The 19,423-nt window shown below is 41.9% G+C and overlaps 1 protein-coding gene across 3 annotated transcripts in view; it reads right to left on the bottom strand.

Annotated features, from left to right (window-relative positions):
• PALM (paralemmin) overlaps nucleotides 1–19,423 on the bottom strand; it is a 65,159-nt gene that overhangs the window by 22,561 nt on the left and 23,175 nt on the right. For 2 of the 3 annotated variants that reach the window (XM_069964457.1, XM_069964460.1), the window contains exon 1: nucleotides 9,300–9,338. The exons of the other annotated variant lie outside the window; for it this stretch is intronic. In XM_069964457.1, coding sequence (XP_069820558.1) covers nucleotides 9,300–9,319 — 20 coding nt within the window. In that variant the 5' untranslated portion in view covers nucleotides 9,320–9,338. Of the gene's footprint in view, nucleotides 1–9,299; nucleotides 9,339–19,423 lie in introns of those variants that run through there. 3 annotated transcript variants of the gene reach the window in all.

The raw sequence follows: 19,423 nt of genomic DNA, 5'->3' as shown, positions 1-19,423 counted from the left end.
TCTTCCACCATGTACCAGTCTGCCATTTGCCTTCATGTAATGTGTTTTGATCTTGTGTTGTTTATGCTCGTTACCCCTATCTATTGTATAGCGCTCTGGAATTAAGGGCGCTCTATAAATAAATAATAATAAAAGTATTCATGTGGTGCATGGGTCCATCAGCCTCTCTTCACATAAATCTGTGTGCGGAGGGGATGGGGAGCTCCCTGTGGTGCGGTCCGTGGCCCCGTTTTTACGAGAGAGAATGACATTGACAGACAGAGAAGTAAATAGCTCATTGCTCCTTTGTTTGTCAGATTCAGCATCTTACAGCTCAGAGTGCAGAGGGGCCCCCGATAATTCATGGGACCCCGGACAGCCGCCCACCCTGCCCAATGGGAAAAATGGTTCTGCCTGCAGTACAAGCATTGCTGCAATTCAAACTAGACATCTGACGCTTAAATAAATCAAGTGTAGTCTTGGCATTTCTATATGTGTTATACGTGTATTTTCTATCCTACCTATTGCACTTTGGCCTAAAGGAGACAGTGTTTGATGTCAATAGTGACAGCTGAGCAGTGCATAACATAATATATGTCATAACACCTCACACACACACAACCTGCAAAAACAAAAAGTCCCATGATTTCATTTCCTGTTTTCCCATTCAACAGATAAGTGTATAGATATTTGTTAAATCCACACAACTGAACAGTAATCTGATCATTGTATTCAGACAGCTTAATGAGAGACACCCACATACCTTTTATTATGTAAAGACCCCATTACACATCACAGCTTTTCTTAGCCTGGATTCACATGTGGCAGATTTTTTTCCAGAAATTTCTGAAACTGAAAATCAGTTCCATTCTTCTGAAAATGGTTGTTTTCACAGCAAGCGCATGGTTTCTAAGAGTTCCATTCAGACATTTTTAGTAACAAAATCTGTGATATATGTGCAATACCACAACTGCAGAATTAAAATACATTTGTGTGAATGAATAAAAAATGTTCACTTTTGAAAACAAACAGCTGAAAAACCATAAAAATGATTAAAGTTCATTTTTTGGACAGAGGAAGGAATCCGCCTGTGCATCGAATGGAGTCTATGACACGGGCGGAGACGCGCGCTCCCGCCACAGTCCGCGAGCGGCGGATTACGCGACGGAGTTTCCGTCACTTTTAAGCAGTGTGTACATACCCTTAGGAAGGATCACCTACAGAAGTTATTGCTGATAAGTAAGGGTGTGTGTGTGTGTGTGTGTGGGGGGGGGAGATTACCTTTAGGAGAGATTGCCTACATCATGGAGTATACAGTTTATTAATGGATGGGGGTTTAACTAACAGGGGGACTACCTACAGGTACTATATAGGAGACACAGAGGCACCTAAGTGTTGTACGGGACTTAGCAAGGTCCAACTGCTACATGGATGAACAGTGGGGGCCTAGCTTCTATCTTGGACTGGCCTTTATTATATGGGTGCACAGAGATGACCTGTGCTATATGGAAGCACATATGGGTCTAATACTATATGGAGGCACTAAGGGGACTTGTCTTCTACTTGGAGGCACATATTGAGAATAACTGTTTATATGGGGTATTGATACTGTGTGAAGCAACACACATAGAAATGTTTGTCAGGAAGATTCAGTGAAATCATGGCCTGAGAAGTCCATGCAAAAATGTCACTAGTAATTCATGCAGCGAAGACGCCTGCCTGTGAGTCACTGGATAATCTGTACTGTAATCACTTATAAAGTCTGCAGAACCTGTGAAAAGCTGAATCTAACTCTATATCAGGGCTTCTCAACCTGCGGTATGCTTACCCCAGGGCTATACAGTGGCATGCACCAATCAGCCATAACATTAAAGCTATGTTCACACAGTAAAATAAAAGCAAAATATGGTAAAAATTGTATAAATAAAGGCCATATTTTTGATCTAATAATGCACTACGTGAGAAGCAAGAAGTTTCAGAGGACATGAGGAAGGTGGTGTGTCCTCCATAATGTCTGTGGCAGAGCAGTGTGTCTGCGTGTTTGGATAGTGATTTTTATCTTATATACATACAGTGATTTGGATAAATAAAATAAAAATTACTCTTTAAAGACTCCAAATTTGAGGGCAGCCTCTTTATTTAAAGGGGTTATCCAGTGCTACAAAAACATGGCCACTTTACCCCTGCTGTTGTCTCCAGTTTGGGTGGGGTTTCAAACTCAGTTCCATAGAAGTAAATGGAGCTTAATTGCAAACCGCACCTGAACTGGAGACAAGAGAGGGGGAAAAGTGGCAGTGTTTTTGTAGCGCTGGATAACCCCTTTAAAGGTTTTCGATTGCACTATATGGCTTTGTTAACACTATGTAAAAAATGAGGTCTGTCTTTCATAATAATGGCTGTCATTGTACAAATATCATCCGTTATTTAAAAAAATAACAGACTTTATATGCACAATTACGGCCATTATTATGAAAGATGGGTGTCATTTTTGCATAGTGTGAACCTAGCCAATGACATAGACAAATCCTTGTGATTCTTAGGGGAAAAAATAATCCAAAAAGTGGGATGGTAAGAAATACATACAGGTAGTACACATCTGTGAGGAATTTAGCCCTCTAGTGGATGTGCACAGTATTACGCTTCTCATATTAGTACTGCAAATAGTCTCTTTTTTATTGCACCACCTGCACTAGTTGTTTAGTTCTCCCCTCATATTTCCTTACCTTCTCGCACTGCTAGAATCCTCCCACTGGCTGAGTATGCTTTTACACTAGTCCTGCCACCTGCTCTCTTATACAATGAGATAACTCTCACACTATCATAAATATTCAGCTGCGAGTGCTACATAAGAGGAAAAAATATCAAATAAAGGAAGTGTAAAAATGTCATAAGTATGTGAAAAATTTCCTGGAACGCTTTTATCAAACAGGTGAATCCTAGTATGAAACAAAGAGTGCTGGCATGATGGAGGACTGCCCCTCTGCAGAACACATAAACATTATGGCACATAAACACTGGGGGTCTTTCCACCCACATAGCTTGAGCAGCAACTTTTTAGAGACAGTTTCTGAAGTTGCTTCATGGACTGGACAGTTTCCAATCCCTATTGAAAAGAGTAAAAAAAGGTACATGGAGTCCAAGGATCTCTATTTATGTAACTGGAGCTAAAACATTACTAGATAATGAACAGGAAATAAATACGTCAAGAACAGTTTCCATGGAAAGTCACAAGCAGACAAAACTTCACAATGTTACGTAGGTCCTGTAGCATCTTTACTTTGGCTAGAAATGTTCCAGCTATCTCTATACAAACGAACACATTTATCATTCTCTTTACACCATTATTTTAGTTTATTTGGTGTTTTTGCATGCAGTGTACAATTTTAAGCAACATTTATCAAGGCAATTGCTCTATTTTTGAGCAGTTTACGATGGCTGTGCCTTTTTAATTTTTTTTCTCTCAAATAGGTCGTGGGGGGTAGGGGTGTATGACTATGGGGGGCAGATAGGGGTGTATGACTATACAGGGGGACTGATAGGGGTGTATGACTATACGGGGGGGCTGATAGGGATGTATGACTATACGGGGGGGCTGATAGGGATGTATGACTATACGTGGGGCTGACAGGGGTGTATGACTATACGGGGGGCTGATAGGGGTGTATGACTATACGGGGGGGGCTGATAGGGGTGTATGACTATAAGGGGGGCTGATAGGGGTGTATGACTATATGGGGGGCTGATAGCGGTGTATGACTATATGGGGGGCTGATAGCGGTGTATGTCTATAATGGGGCTGATAGCAGTGTATGTCTATACAGGGGGCTTATAGGGGTGTATGACTAAACAGGTGGGCACTTTGCACCAGTCTAAATTTTGTGTCTTTAGCTCACGACCAGGAACCTCTGTGTGGCACTGTATGTCGTGCTTTCTGGTCATGCAGCCCCTTAACTTTTTATGATTTAACCATACTTTTCCTCTATACATAGGATAGGGGAGACGTATGAGATTGCAGGTTGTCCCACCTCCGTGTCCCTAGCGGATCTCTAGATCAAAGCCCTGACTCCTTTGCAATGAATGGAGCCACGGGTTGGCATGTGCCCTGCAGTTCCATTCATTCTCTATAGAGATAACAGAAAGAGCCAATAGCTTTGGATAGGGGACTGTTAGGTGAATAGGGTCATACTGCAACAAAATCCATCCTGCTCCAATTGTGGATTTGACTCAAAAATAAAGATGAGCAAATCTACAGTATTAATGAAGTTAATCGCTTTGTTTCACTCAGTCGCGCCTTGTCAGGCTATAGCTCTTAAACTCTGCTCCACTCCAGGTGCCTGGAAAAGCTGGATGCAGTCCTAGGAGAATTTTCCCAGGACTGCATCCAGCTTTTCCAGGCACCCGGAGCGGAGTTCAAGAGAAGTAGCCTGACAAGCAGAGCATAAAGAAGCACTTCACTTTTGTTAACACTGTAAATTCGCTCAACTCTACTCAAAAACTGCCACAAAACCACACACTGACCACACACAAAGCTTAAAAATATATCCAAAAAAACTGAATGAGAACACAGTCTACAGTATATCAAAATGAAGCTTTGTTACCAAAATGATTGCCATTTTATTTTATTTTTGTGCCTTTTTTTCCCTTACAATCCATTTTCTTGTCAGCTTCTTTTCAGCATTTTAACCTATTTCTGGGCAATCTTATGAGCCATAAAACAGCTGTACAGTGTGTGAACACAGCCTGGCTCAGGCAACATGAAAGTGATGACAGGGTCACTCTAATACGTTACTTCTCCTATACTAAAGTATAATATGGGGTTTTCACAATGTGATGACTATTTAAAAGTGATCTCTACAAATAGTTTTTGGTCATTTTCACACTTTGACATATTGCTTTTTCATCTAGTTGTTTTTCTTTTTAAGAATTCTTCATCACACCGGAGCCAAGTATTGGATGTGTGATGCAGGGGTTAATGCAGCAGCCTGGGAGGTGTTAAGTCATGCTGCACACAAGGTAATGGCATATACTCAACCCTCTGTGCCAGAGGCTGCTGGGGTCCATGTGATGTGATCATGAGACCCAGCAGGAGACATGGCCTGGAATAGTGCTAAAGCACTGGGAGATGGTAAAATAAACAAGATAGTGCCAGAAATAGAAATCTGGTGGTGAAGGTGGGCATTAGCTGTTTGACAGCAAGACAAATATAGGGAGGGCACTAAAGGGTAAAGACAATACTGTATGTGGTATGGGCAGTGCAACACTGACAGTGATCAAGATGACTGGAAGAGAAAGACACTGGAGATCAGGATGAGTGGGGGAAGGGAGATAAGAGCCTCCATTATCTGCATTCCATTAAAAGCAAATTCATTGATGTAGAAATGAAGGACACACACGCCAGGATTGCACATGCAGACTGTACAAGAACATAAAAATCAGTAAATGTCACAAGTGCTGCAGGCTGAAGAAGCTTTCATGTTTGCTTTCCAATAATGCTTTGGATGGTTTTTAAGGATATTTTGTATATAGATGAACATTAGATGTACACTATTAGGCTACGTTCACACAAGGCTCAATAGACTGTGTGAACAACAATCGTTATTTGCATTGACTTTAATACAACACATTTCTCTATGACAAAAACTGCTGTTGTTTTCATTTAAAACAACTGCCGTTCTTTTCATAAAAAATACGTAGTGTGAACATAGCCTTAAAGGGAATCTGCCAGTTGCAATTCATGTTCCAAACTGCTGACACTATTAGGGCCAGTTCACATGGAGTAAAATAGGCAGAATTCTACGGCAGAACTCTCCGTTGCAGAATCCCGCCTGCTTCAGTGTGACACTGTTTCTCTTTGGGAGGGCTTGCGGGCCTCATTTTCCCAGGGCCATCCACTCAAAGAATTGACATATCAGCCGCAGAAAGCGGAGGCGCGCGAGCCCTCCCATAGAGGAACAGTGTCACCCTGAAGCAGGCAGGATTCTGCAACGGAGAGTTCTGCAGATTTTACTCCGTGTTAACTGGCCCTTATGGTGTTTACACAGACAGATTTATCTGACAGATTATTGAAGCCAAAGCCAGGAATGGATTTGAATAGAGGAGAAATCCCAGTCTTTCCTTTATGACCTGTTCTTAGTCTGTTCCTGGCTTTGGCTTCATTAATCTGTCAGATATCTGTCAGATAAATCTGTCTATGTAAACACACCTGATGCAGTGTGTAGCCAGTCTGATGCTGTGCTCTCTACTGCCACATCTGTTCTTGATAGGAACTATCAAGAGCAGTAGCAAATCCCCATAGAAAAGCTTTTATGTTTTTGGCATTCCTGTCATGGACAGAGAGGGCAGCAAAGAGCACTGTGTCAGACTGGAATAAAAACACCACTTCATGCAGGACACACAGCAGCTGATAAGTAATGGAACAGAAGTAAATTACAAATCTATATAACTTTCTGACACCAGTTGATGTAAAAGAATTTTAAATGAATTGATCTGCTTATTGATAAGATGTGACTTCTCTAACCTTTCCCACTGAAGGGAAGCCAGATCTAGACATAAATTTCCTCTGTGATGGTCATTGAATGCATGGACATGCCCATACCACCAGAACAGTTCTCCACTTTAACATACAGAGGTGGGTCCCTAATAGGACATATGGACAGGAATGGTCTTTGAAATAACATTTAAGTAATTTTTTATGCAGTTGCCAAACTTATTTTTTAAAAGCGCTCTTAGTGGTAAACTAATAAAAACAAAAACAGGGTGGCTCAGTGGTTAGCACTGTAGCTGTGCAGTTCTGGGGTCTACTGTTCAAATCCCACCATGGGCAACAACTGCAAAGAGTTTGTATGTTCTACTCCCACACCCAAAACATATGTGACAGGGGCCAAAATTGGCAAAACTATGTAAAGTGCTGCGGGAATCAGTTAGTACTATACAAATAAAAGCATTATTATTATCATGACAAGAACGCCAATTTTAATCCCAGACTGGTAAACGAACAACTCTTAAAGAAAATAAGTCAAGTTAATGTTCCATAGCAGTGCTCCCGGCCACCACTGTATTCGTTGTTAAAGAGGTATTCTCATCTCAACTAACATATTTATACTTGTAGGGCTCATCAAGTTAAATATTTAGCAAATACATTCTTCTAGCAAACTTATCTCCTGATATGCTGCTCTTTCCCTCCTATAGGGACAACTCGTTGTCTTGGATACCGATGACCACTCTTAGTTGAGGTGAGAATTCCCCTTTAAAGGGAACCTGTCAGCCCCCCGTGACGGGGCAGAGCCCGGCCGGCCCTCCGGTGCAGACCCATATACTTACTGCTTCCGCAAAATCCCGGAGCCCATCCTGCCGCAGAGAAATCCCCGTCCGAAGCCGCGCGCGCGCTCATCAGAGATGAGCCCGACGCCCATAGAGAATGACGCTCCAGTGATTCTCTATGGGCATCAGACTCATCTCTGGAGATCGTGTGCGGCTTCGGACGAGGATTTCTCGGTGGCGGGACGGGCTTTGGGACCAGGACTTTGTGGAAGCGGTAAGTATATGGGTCTGCAGCGGGGGGTTGGCCGGGCTCTGCCCCAGCACGAGGGGTGACAGGTTCTCTTTGAGCAGCAACACTTAAGTCAGTTTAAATTTCATCATAATAGTTCTCTGTTAATATTCACACAATACTATCTACTGTCTTGTCTACATTTCCCCAACAAGAGTCCATTAGCACTAACACCCACACACCGTATACACAGCGTATTTACTGCTGCGATACGCAGCGAATACGCAGCAAAAACGCAGCAGATTAGATCTAAATAACTGAACTCAGCATTAAATCTTCACCATCAAACTGCTGCGTATTTGCTGCGTATTTGTTGCGTATTTGTTGCGTATTTGCTGCGTATACGGTGTGTGGGTTTGTACCCTAAGGATTATTTAAAGTGGACAACTCCAAACAGCTATAATGATATGGTAGATGGATCTAACATGTCATGTAAAGCAGTTAATGCTTTACATGTGTTTTAGATCAGTGCCTGTAGCTAAAGCCAAACATCCACTTAAATTAGCTGTCACATGAACACTTGTTCAGCCAATAAATATTCCTTAGCCCAACTCTCTGATACACAGACACAGGAGAGTAGAATAAGTCGCTGCCTAACACCTGTCTATGTTAAATACATAAAGTACATCTGAGCTGGTAGGCTGATTCTGCCAAAATGGTCAGATATAGACAACTTGGAACTAATCTGTATGGCCAGCTTTCGATGCAGTGTTCTAAGGCGATAACCAATCCAACTACTGTCCCATCAGTGGTTCTGACTACAGCTATATTATTACCCCAACCACAGCTCTATTTGCTCTATGGATATAAGCACAAGCCCACCAAAATTTACATGGTGTGTACATAGCCTTAGGGTATATTCACATGGTGCTATTTTGCTGCAGACAAAACATGGTTTTACCGTATTTTGGCATTTTTGTGATACAATCATTGGCTGCAAGTTGTTTACAGGTGAAATGTCATATTCATGTGTTCATGGTCACCAGCAAAGGAGCACCCAACGCCTTTATCACAAAACATTCAACCAAGAAAGGGTATGCAACAGCTGGAAGATCTAAAGCTCAAAGCCTATATGCCACTAGAGGAAATCAATGTACACTCATTATCCTGCCTAATAGTGTCTATAGACATAACATAATAATGTTTTCTTACTTTACATTGAGTCTATTCAACAAAGGTCATGAACGCCCAAGGACATGTATATGCAAATAACTGTCCTACATCCAAGCTTGAAGGGAACCTGTCACCATTAAAATGCAGTGCAATCATCAGGCAGCATGTTACAGAGCAGAAATAGCTTGGCAGATTTATCTATAGTTTTGTGGTTAGAAATTCAGGACTACAATGGGCAATCCTGCTCAGTGATTGTCAACGTTCTCTATACAACCACTCAGAAAGCTGCTGGGCACTGAGCAGGGCCGCCCACTGGACTCAGTATGAGCAAGGATTTAGGTGAATTAGAAAAAAAGTTACTCTAACCTGTTTCTCATAAAACTATATATTATTCTGCGCAGCTCCTCCTTCTTTATAACATGATACTGTGTACAGTCTATGCATATAGTGATGAAGGTATACATTAGTTTTTTTCCAGGGTATTTGTTATTCATGAACCATTAAATATGAACAGGGGGTTAATACTAACCCTACAAGTTGACAAAGAAATTGTCAGATTTTCCCTATATACATATATATTTCTTATAATTTGCCGCCTATGGGGGGTATCTAATAAATATTATAGACATAGTTGTACAATATTGATAAAAAGTCTCACCCCTGTGAAAGCTCCTGCATCAGGCACAATACAGCTCTACTCAGTGCAGCATTTATAGATATACTGACAGGACAGGATCTACATTTCTAGCAGGATATTCTGGAATGCATCCATTTGTATATAAGCATCATTAATATGATTCTCAGGGTACATGGCCAATCCATGATAGGAGTCCCAAGGGGAAGGGTGGGTATGATGTGAGCTCATCCTATAATAACAAGGGAAGGAGATACCCCACCCTACAAGTACAATACTGGTGAAGAAAGAGTTGAACAGTGAAGCATGTATGTTTATTTAAGAAAGGTATGTACATTTAGTTTAGATATATTCAGTTGAAGTCATACGTTTCTATACACCTTAGTCATATAAATTACAAGTAAGATTTTCGCAATTCCTGACATTTCATCCTACTACACATTCCCTCTTAGATGACTACTATAGAATTTCAAGAACATAAAATGTCACAAAAATACTATAGACAATGGCCCAGATTTACTAATGTGTTGTGGCCAGAATTTTGGCTGAAAAACTGGTGCACAGGACTTTCCTCCCTCATTTATTACCCATTTAAAGTGACACTGTCACCCCTTTTGCCATTCTGACGTCTCTACACAGGTGTAAAAGGTAAATTTAGCAGTTTTCATACCTTATTTTATATCATATGTCATGGTGCTTGTTCAGGTAAAAAGTGATCTTTTATCAACTGCAGATTGTGCTAAGTGGGCTGGGCTTCACGGCAACAGCACCACTTAGCCCTACCCACAGTGCCACCATTGGCCCGCCCCTCCATGACATCATAGGCACATAGGTCCCGCCCCCTCGTCGACTACTGGAACAGGCTGGCCTTAAAGTCTAGGCCCCACCCCTAGGTTGGCCCATACCAATGGGCGTCAAGGGGGCGAGGCTTATGTGCCCATGATGTCACGGAGGGGCAGGGCCAACGGTGGCACTGTGGGCGCCCACTTAGCACAATCTGCAGTTGATAAAAGATCACTTTTTACTTGAACAAGCACCATGACCTATGATATAAAATAAGGTATGAAAACTGCTAAATTTACCCATTACACCTATGTAGAGAAGTCAGAATGCAAAAATGGGGTGACATTGTCACTTTAAGACACCTTTCCACCATTTTTAGACACATTTCTACCTGATATGAAAAAGGCGTGGTTAATGCAAAAATGGGGCATTGACTACTTTGCACCTGAATCTGGCTGAAATTTCTGGCGGATTTAAAGCCATATAATAGCTGGTGTAAACTGTGCACCAAAAAACTAGACAGTCTTTAAGTGTGACAGATGTATCAAACAGTCTGATACATCTAGCACATTTAAAGATTGTCTAGTCTAAGTTTGCTCAGAAGTTTACATACGTAGTCAAGGTTTTCTTAGACGTCTACATACATGTGGTTAGTATTTGGTAGTAGTGCTCTTAAATTGTTTTACTCTAGCCTTTCTTAAAGGGGTTATCCAGCATAAAAAAAACAAGGCCACATTAGTACAGCTGAAGGATAAAGGGTTAACTACTGTGTTTTCTATGTTCACTGTTACACCAATCACACGTGCAGGTACCACACACTACAGTCTTCCAACTACATTGCTTTCCTTTCTTTTCTTTACACTGCCTGACCAATAGAAGGTAAGACCCGGTAACCGCTATATAAGGATAGGTAGTTCTTGGTGGGAGGTCTTTTGTCAGTAGTAGTGGAGTTGGAGAGAGACTAAGACACAGATACAGATTTTCTTCTATGAGAGACTTTTAGTCAAAGATGCACTGCTAAGCCCAAAGGTGGGGTGACCATCCTCTGAGTTAACATTCAGGACCCTTCTTTATTGATTAGGACAGTCTACAAAGGGTAAAGAGACTGATCCCCAGTAGGACAAAGAGCCTAAGCTGACATATTCTACTGATCTTCGCTTGACTACCTTGGGGAGGCTCAAGGAGTTAGCCACACCCAGTTGTAATGGTCTGGGGCTCGTAATACCAAAATTGGCACTCTCTGATCTGGTATGGCAAAAGGCTGTCTTCTCTCTACTGTGCTTCTAACTGTGAGTATGGGGATTCTCTACAGTACACTCAGTAACTATCTACATATCCTGGCAGAGTACACTACTATATAGACAAGTGAAGATTCTTCTGTTAACTTCCTTCTCAAGTCACTCCCTCAAGCACTACTATCACCTATACCAGCACCTAGTGAGCTATTTCATGTTATAATTTGTATTGCACTTTGCACTAAAGCTCTTAGGAAAAAGTCAATATAGTCCCTTCATATTACATTTTAGTTGTATATAGCTTATTTCAGGCTAGCCCCTGAATAATGTGCTGCACTATGTGTCTGTAACACTTACTGCCTGTGCCAGAACACAAAAGTGGAGAGCACACAGGAGAGGGGAGAGCAGCACAGGGGTCCATCTTCTATAAGGGGCTGCACAGGTTTATAAGGGACTACACAGGGGCCATCTTCTCGTCACTGTAGGGCATTTGGGGGGGGGGGGGGGGGAGGGGCAGGATGAGTAAACAGCCAGGAGCCCAGGGTACATTTAACCCGCCCCTGTATCTGCAAGCGTTCCTGATGAGCGCTCACAGGTAAATGCTTGGCTGTGACTGCAGGGCAGGGAGCCATTAGTTCCTGACTCATCACTGCTGACTACTATATAGGGACACAGAGGGCCTGACTATTATATGGATGCACAAAAGAGGGCCTGGATACTATATAAGGGCACAGAAAAGGCCTGGCTACTATCGTGTGGTACAGAGGAGGGCCTCACTACTATATAGGGGCACAGAGGAGGCCTTACTATTATATGGGGGCATAGAATAGGGCCTGGCTACTATATGGGGACACAGAGGAGGGCCTGGCTACTATATGGGGGCACAAAGGGGGCTTATTTATTATACAAAAAGGCACAGATGGGGCTTAAATACTACATGGGATACAAATGAGGAGGTTGCTGGCGCGAAGAGTTTGTCTAGCAGATTCTGTGGAGAAAAGGCATCACCAGAAGAGATCTTTACAATGTCTTGGGCCATAAGAAAAAGTGAGTGACTCCAATCAGAAAGGATGCCCCTGTGACTTGCTGGATGTGTAGCATTGGTTTCTACCCCTATATAGGTCAGTGTATGGGGAAATACTGGTCTTTATAAAGTGGATTTATTAATAGCAGTATTAGTCACTATGCGGTGGTGGTCATGGTGTGGTGATAATATGTGTTTCTTATATACTGGTAGTATTGGTAACATTGGTCTTGGTTTACTGGCTCTGGTCAGTAACAGTGTAATTTGTGGTAGGTAAGATGATAATATGATATCAACCTTGAATGCAACCAGTGGGCACTGGTGGGCCCCAGGGACCCCAGTCTCACTGTGCGCTCAATGCTGTTGTGTTGTGCAGTAGTCAATGACTGACAAGTCAAGCACTGCATTCTGAAACCTTTAGTACTGTGTACAACTGCTCAACCAGGAAGTACAGTGACAAAATACAGAATGAATATCCCTAAAACAAATAGATTTTTGGTTTCAAAAGTTGGTCAGACAGGTAAGCAATGCTAAATGTTTCCGCAGCAGGTTTATTTTTTATCTCTATCTGGAGTTCCCCTTTAAGTTGAATCCTTTATGTTTTATGAAGTTCACCATAACGTGGTGAGATGGCACACCCTATTTGATGAAGTGGTTTGCTAGGAACCTCGGTTTAAAAAAAAAATAAAAATTTAGAACAGGTTTTTATTGTGTGTATGACAAAGGGAGTATATATGGTAAGTCCTGACACTTGTGGGTTGCTTCTGCACTTTTCTACTTATGACCAAGTCACAAGGCTGGTGGGGGTGTAATTTTTTGCGCCACAATCTCTAGTTTTTATTGGTATTGTATTGGTGTAAAAGAAAAGTTTTGATTGTTTGGCCAAATCCCCAAAGTAAGTTTTGCGATCGTAAAGCGATCCTTTGCTTTCTCAAGGAGCGTTTAAATGCCCCCTGAGAAAGCAAAGGATTGCATTATGATCTTAAAACATACGTTAGGGATTTGGAAAGACTGTTGTGATAATGGGTAAGAAGTGATTGTTTACTTGGGGCTTGTGCAACAGTGTTGCGATGAATATCTACTTTTGAGCTCAGGTAATAAGTGGGAGCTAGATGGGCTCATAGACAGTGTTACAGTAAGTGACAACAACGGGAAATGGTATGCAGGCATTATGATATGGCATATTATATGATTTTTCTTTATTGTTTTACTTGAGCTTTGTACTTATTCCTTTTTTGGTTACACTGTCATTACATTTACGATATATTATATTGCTTGTAGCCCTATTAGGTGCATTTTTCTAACCCTAATCACAAAGCGAAGAAGCCATCTCTCCATTGTCCTCCTTGATGCAGAAGCAAGCGGCAGCCTCACCAGGCAAGTCAGTTACCACCATCTCCACATTGGAGGAGAAATGTAACAGTTTTTTTACATGGTCATTAATGTTCCCAATTCCCCCATTTTTGAGACATTTGATGAAGTTTAAAAGTAGCTACAAAGGAAATAATATTGCCAGCTTGCCAGCGGAATATGCAAACATTAATGAGCACAAAACACCTCTAGCTAGCTACAAGCAGTAAATATATCATAGGGAAAATCAGCCTTAAAGAATACTGAGTTGGTAGGTCCTAAATATACTACTAGATATAGGAAAGGGCAGCTACAAAACCCAGATTCATACTACTGACGATTTTAGAATTTTGCTATAACAAGTCAAAAGTTGAAATAAAAGTAAAGGTAAAATTTAACAATTTATCACTATGGTTCCATGCAACAGACCATTCTCTAATCAGCTAATGTAACTGCGCAAATTACACATAAAATGTTATATCTAACGCCGACCTCTTAAGAAGCAGAGTGGAAGCATAGTTGGTTGAGAGGATGGACAGGGCAAGGTCCCTCCCTCCGCCTCCTTTTTTCCTTCCTTCTTCTTTATTAGAGATGAGCAAACCGGGTTCGGGTTCGAGTCGATCCAAACCCGAACGATCTGCATTTGATTAGCGGGGGCTGCTGAAGTTGGATAAAACTCTAAGGTTGTCTGGAAAACATGGATACAGCCAATGACTATATCCATGATTTCCACATAGCCTTAGGGCTTTATCCAAGTTCAGAAGCCACCGCTAATCAAATGCCGAAAATTCGGGTTCGGATGGACTCTAGCATGCTTGAGGTTCGCTCATCTCTATTCTTTATCTTTTCTTTTCTTCTCTTCTTTTCCTGATTCTCACACTTGCACTTTTCCTGATGATTCTTGTTTATATGGGTTTATAGTGTGCGGGTGTTAAGTTTATTGGATATAATTATCTATATTAGTGTGGCAATAGGTGGGAGACACCAACAGGCAAAGTACAGTATATGATGTAGATATGGTGGGTAGGTGTCTTTTGATATGCAAGTATAGTAGGCCTAAAGGTAGGAACAACTTTTTGGGACTATTCTGTGAACAAAATGTCTTTTGTCTATCAGCCAAAAATTCATTTTCCGACAATGATTGTCATAAAACGATCATTCTTTGGTAAATTTCTCCTGATAAATGATTGTTTTGATTGAAGGGAATCTGTCAGCTGCAGTTTGTGTTCCACTGCTGACACTGTTAGATAGCTGTTAGATCCGGGAGACAAACAGTACCTTTCATATAGTCTGTGTTTCCATTACATAGAAAAATGCTTTCATTCTTTTGTGCAAAGTCAAAGAGGCTTTTCCAAGGCCCTAAATGCAGCAAACTGGAATGCCTCCTCTCTCCCCTCCTAAACTTACCCCTTCCTGGAAATCAGCTCCCAGCTGCCATTTAAGCAAGCAGAAATAGGGATGGGCGGGGGGGCAAGAAAGAATTCTAGTCTGCCGCATTCAGGGGCTTGGGAAAGCCTCTTGGACACTTTGCACTGGAGAATAAAACATTTTCTATGTTCTCAAAGTATAGACTGATATATGCAAAGTCCAATTTATCTCCAGATATCCAGTGTCACTTTAACTTTGTCCATTTTCATGAACCTTAAGGAGGTTTTCCATCTTAAAGGGAACCAATCAGCCCAATTGGGCTGATATGGTTCCCAGGAGCGCTGTATAAGGCTCCTGCAGCTCCGCAGCTTTGCGGCTGCAGCAAGAGCGTTATACCGAAGAAAAAAGAGTTTGATTCTCCGGCCGTGTGACAGGCAGACGCAGGAAAGTAGTCATCTGGGCTGCTCCCTGCCCATATCTAGTCACTGCGCTCTGTCAGCTGTAAGCGTGCTCTGAGGTGATGATTGACAGGCAGAGAGGTCCATTACTGGCCTCTCTGCCTGTCAATCATCCTGCGTAGCATGCTGACAGGCAGAGCGCGATGACTCGATCTGGGCGGGGAGAAGCCTAGATGACTACTTCCCCGCCCATGTCTGGCCAGAGAATAAAACTCTTTTTTCTCTGGTATAAAGCTCTTGCTGCAGCCATGGCCGGTATGTGCCGCGGCTGCTGCAGGAGCTTTATACAGCGCTTCTGGGAACCATATCAGCCCAATTGGGCTGATTGGTTCCCTTTAAACTAACTTATCCCCTATCCACAGGATAGGTGACAAGCAAGAGATTGCAGGAGGTCCGACCTTTGGACTTCGGCTATCTCCAGGTTGGCGTCTGGCTTCTTTGTTATAAATACAGACGTGGGTATGGCATGTGACGTACGGCTCTAATAATTCTCTATGGAGCCCCTGGAAAGAGGCGAGTGCCGCTCTCTCCAGCGGCTCTATTCATTGGCGCACTGCAATAAAATAATGTGTGCCATTAAAGTGAATGGGACAGTGGCAATCAGTGCACACACCATATAGAATAATGTAATTGAATACGGCCATCTAAATAATGAACATGTTCAGTATTTACCACCTGCTTTTGTAGAAAAAGTGTAGTTTGAAAAAAAAATGCTATGAACTTCTATGGGAAAAAATCTTAAATATATCTTTGCATTAATATTGTTTTAGTGCACATACTCCCAAATGTATTAAGTATCATTGTCTATGTCCATGTGTCAATACGCTGCACACATCCTCTTCCTGCTTTCTATCTGTGTTCTCCAGCTCACTGCCTGCTTCACCTAATGGCTCTTCCTCTGAATCTTTCTAACTGGCACCTCCTTATCTCCTATATATGGAAGTGTTGTCCTTCCATTTTCTCTGGACTCGGCTGAGAAATCATTTATCCTCTGCCTGTATGTTAGCAAGCCACCTATAAAGTCCTCCCATCGTGTCCCAGACAGGCCCTGAGGGAGGAATGAGATGTGTGGGATTAATGGCTGACACTGCAGGGAGGCGGGTGCCGTGGTAACATCACCATGGAAACCAAGGAGAGAAGGCATCAGGGGACCAGGGAGATGCACTAGCGGACACTGTGTTTATGCCATATGTAACCAATATACCTTCTACACACACAAAAAGCAAACAAAAACACAAACAAGAAACAGGAAATATTATGTATTCTTATTATAGATAGATAGATAGATAGATAGATAGATAGATAGATAGATAGAATTGACAGATATTGATTTTTTTCATTAGGTACATTAGTGATTGGGATTTGCTGTGTCATTGATGTAGAGAGTACATTAAAAGTGCAAGAGTTAAAAGGATGAAGTCTAGTCTATGTCCTGGGAGGGGGCAAGGCCTGAGTATCAGCAAGTCTGGGTAGAGGGGCTCCTGTATATTTAATGAGATTTAGAAATAAGATGCACTCAGACCCCAGTGGGATGACTTATTCCCCTGAACTCTAGAGGCACTAAAGCACTTAGGGAGATAAAGAGATGCTTCTAAGAAATATCAAGCACTTATCTCCAAAGATTCATCATGCATAAGATGTCTTCTGAAAACAATGTTATATGGCTGACATCAAGTGGTGACCACATAGCAGGTCAACACAATTCATCACTATTCTGCACACGCAGTATTACCCTAATGTTTCAGCGGTCCAAACTGTTTCACTTGCACTAAACACATGGATGGTGTTCTGAGGATTATTGTCCATGTAACACTTTAAAGTCAACTCCAACTAGGTGATACAGATTAACATTTAGTGGCACCTTTATCATCCGCCTAATGGTTTTGTGCTCCGGCCTAGGTGCTCCGGCCCCAATGAAGATTGCACATTTTTTGTGTGCTTGCGCATTCTTTTGCACAGCTTTTGGCTAACAAAACGTGACTAAATATTCCAGGCTAGGAGTGGAGTACTACTGCTCAATTTTTTGCACAAAAAAAAAAACGCACATGAAAATCAGGCTAATATAGTAGCTAACATGAAGCCACACTCCCCAGGCACAGGTGCCGTAAACTGCTTAAAAATAGCACAAGTGCCTTGATATTGCTTAAAATATTACGCTGTGCACAAAAAATTGGCCAAAATAATGGCACAAAGAGAATGATAACTGTGCCCCGAACACCCTGGAAATACAGGGGTAAGGTAAAAGCAATACTGGATAAGTAATTTAGATTATCATACTGCAGTGTCCCAGACTGGGTGTGGTATTTGATGTTTCCTGCCCACCTGTAATTCTCTACACTATGAAACATATTCCCTATTAATTACTTGTATTTATTACTTGTGTCTGAAGTATTTATTTATTTCCACTAGATGTCACTGTGCCAAGTGAATTGTAGGCTCAACTGTAAGGCAAGGGTTAACTACTAACTGTCGCTTGTGTATGAGGTGACAGTTACTGTCCAATCCCTGAGTTAGGTGCCTCAGGCAATCTGGCCAATCCCTGCACAGTATAAGGTCATTCAAGCCTGTGATTAGCGAATCAGGGATCAGATTATTACCCTGAGAGACTTAGATGTATTCCCCTGAGGGAAATCAGTTGAGTTCAGTTACAATTCTCTGTGGAAAAGGACTACACTACAGACAGCTCCTGCTGAGGTTTTCTTTCAGGGCCTGGCTTAGGCCAGGTGCCCTGTGCAGAGCTATGCGAACAAGGATTATTTTATTTTATATTTTCTACAATTGCTTCAGTCCATCCATGTCTGGCTAACAACATCTAAAGGAGGCTGAGGTGAATGAGGACTAAAGGGATACCCTACCTACACTGGGCGGCCATCTTCTCTCCTGATAACTAAGGCAGGAGTATACGACAGTGAGTAGGTAAAAGCGATAATCTGAAGACTTCACTGCACTCTGCTAGGTTCCTTAGGGGTCGCCCCAACGGCTAGCTCTACCACTAGGTGGGGGCCTACGCTCCTGTGCCATGTCACTAGGTGCCCATAGACAGCGAAAGGTGGAAGAATAATACCCATGGGCGTAGGTATTCCTCCAGCGAGAAGCTGTATATACAAATTTCAAAAATACCCCATTCAAGGGATTGGATTACATATATATATCTGCATTGTACTTTGATTTAAAAGAAAGAGATTGTCTACTCTGTATTGCAAACAAAGGATTTTTAGTAAAGACTGTTTTCTTGTTCAACTTCAAAACTGACTCTGGTGATTTATCTTCACACCTACGTCCATTTTTATTTTAAGTGTTTACTTGGTGTATCCAGGGGTAGGCATATACCACTCCTGGCCACCGTGACAAGTGACTCAGGAGCACCACCATCAAGCCCAGCTACATACCACCTAGCACCCCCTGGTCACCACAATACCAAATTAACATGTTATTTCTTTAGTTAGAGATAAGCGGCCACCATATACCTCTACTATTATGTATCCATGAAAAACAACAGAATGAGTTAAAATCCATTGTGCCTGACCCTGTTTACACTGGCACTGAGTAACAGATAGATCCAGACTAAGGTAACTTTGGTAATTTGCATAAAACATCCTCGTTCTATGGAAGACCGTCCAACAAAAGTACGTCAAATGGACAATAAAATACTTTGTATGATCGTGGCCATAGGCTGTATCCATGTTTTCCAGAGCTCCTTAGGGCTGCATCTGACTTCAGCAGCCACTGCTAATCAAATACCGTACGCTCAGGTTTGGACAAACCTTAGCGTGCTCGAAGTTTGCTTAACACTAATCCAGACTAAATTATATATCAGTTATTTTTCAAACCTTTACTGTTTGCATACACTTTATACTAAAAGTTTGGCTGAAACCAACAGATAATGTCAGAGATAAGGATCAGGCATAATGGATTTTTATTGCCCAAGCT

This window comes from Dendropsophus ebraccatus, chromosome 3 (assembly GCF_027789765.1).
Source record: "Dendropsophus ebraccatus isolate aDenEbr1 chromosome 3, aDenEbr1.pat, whole genome shotgun sequence".
Lineage (NCBI taxonomy): Eukaryota > Metazoa > Chordata > Amphibia > Anura > Hylidae > Dendropsophus > Dendropsophus ebraccatus.
This window is presented reverse-complemented; position numbering and strand designations above follow the sequence as displayed.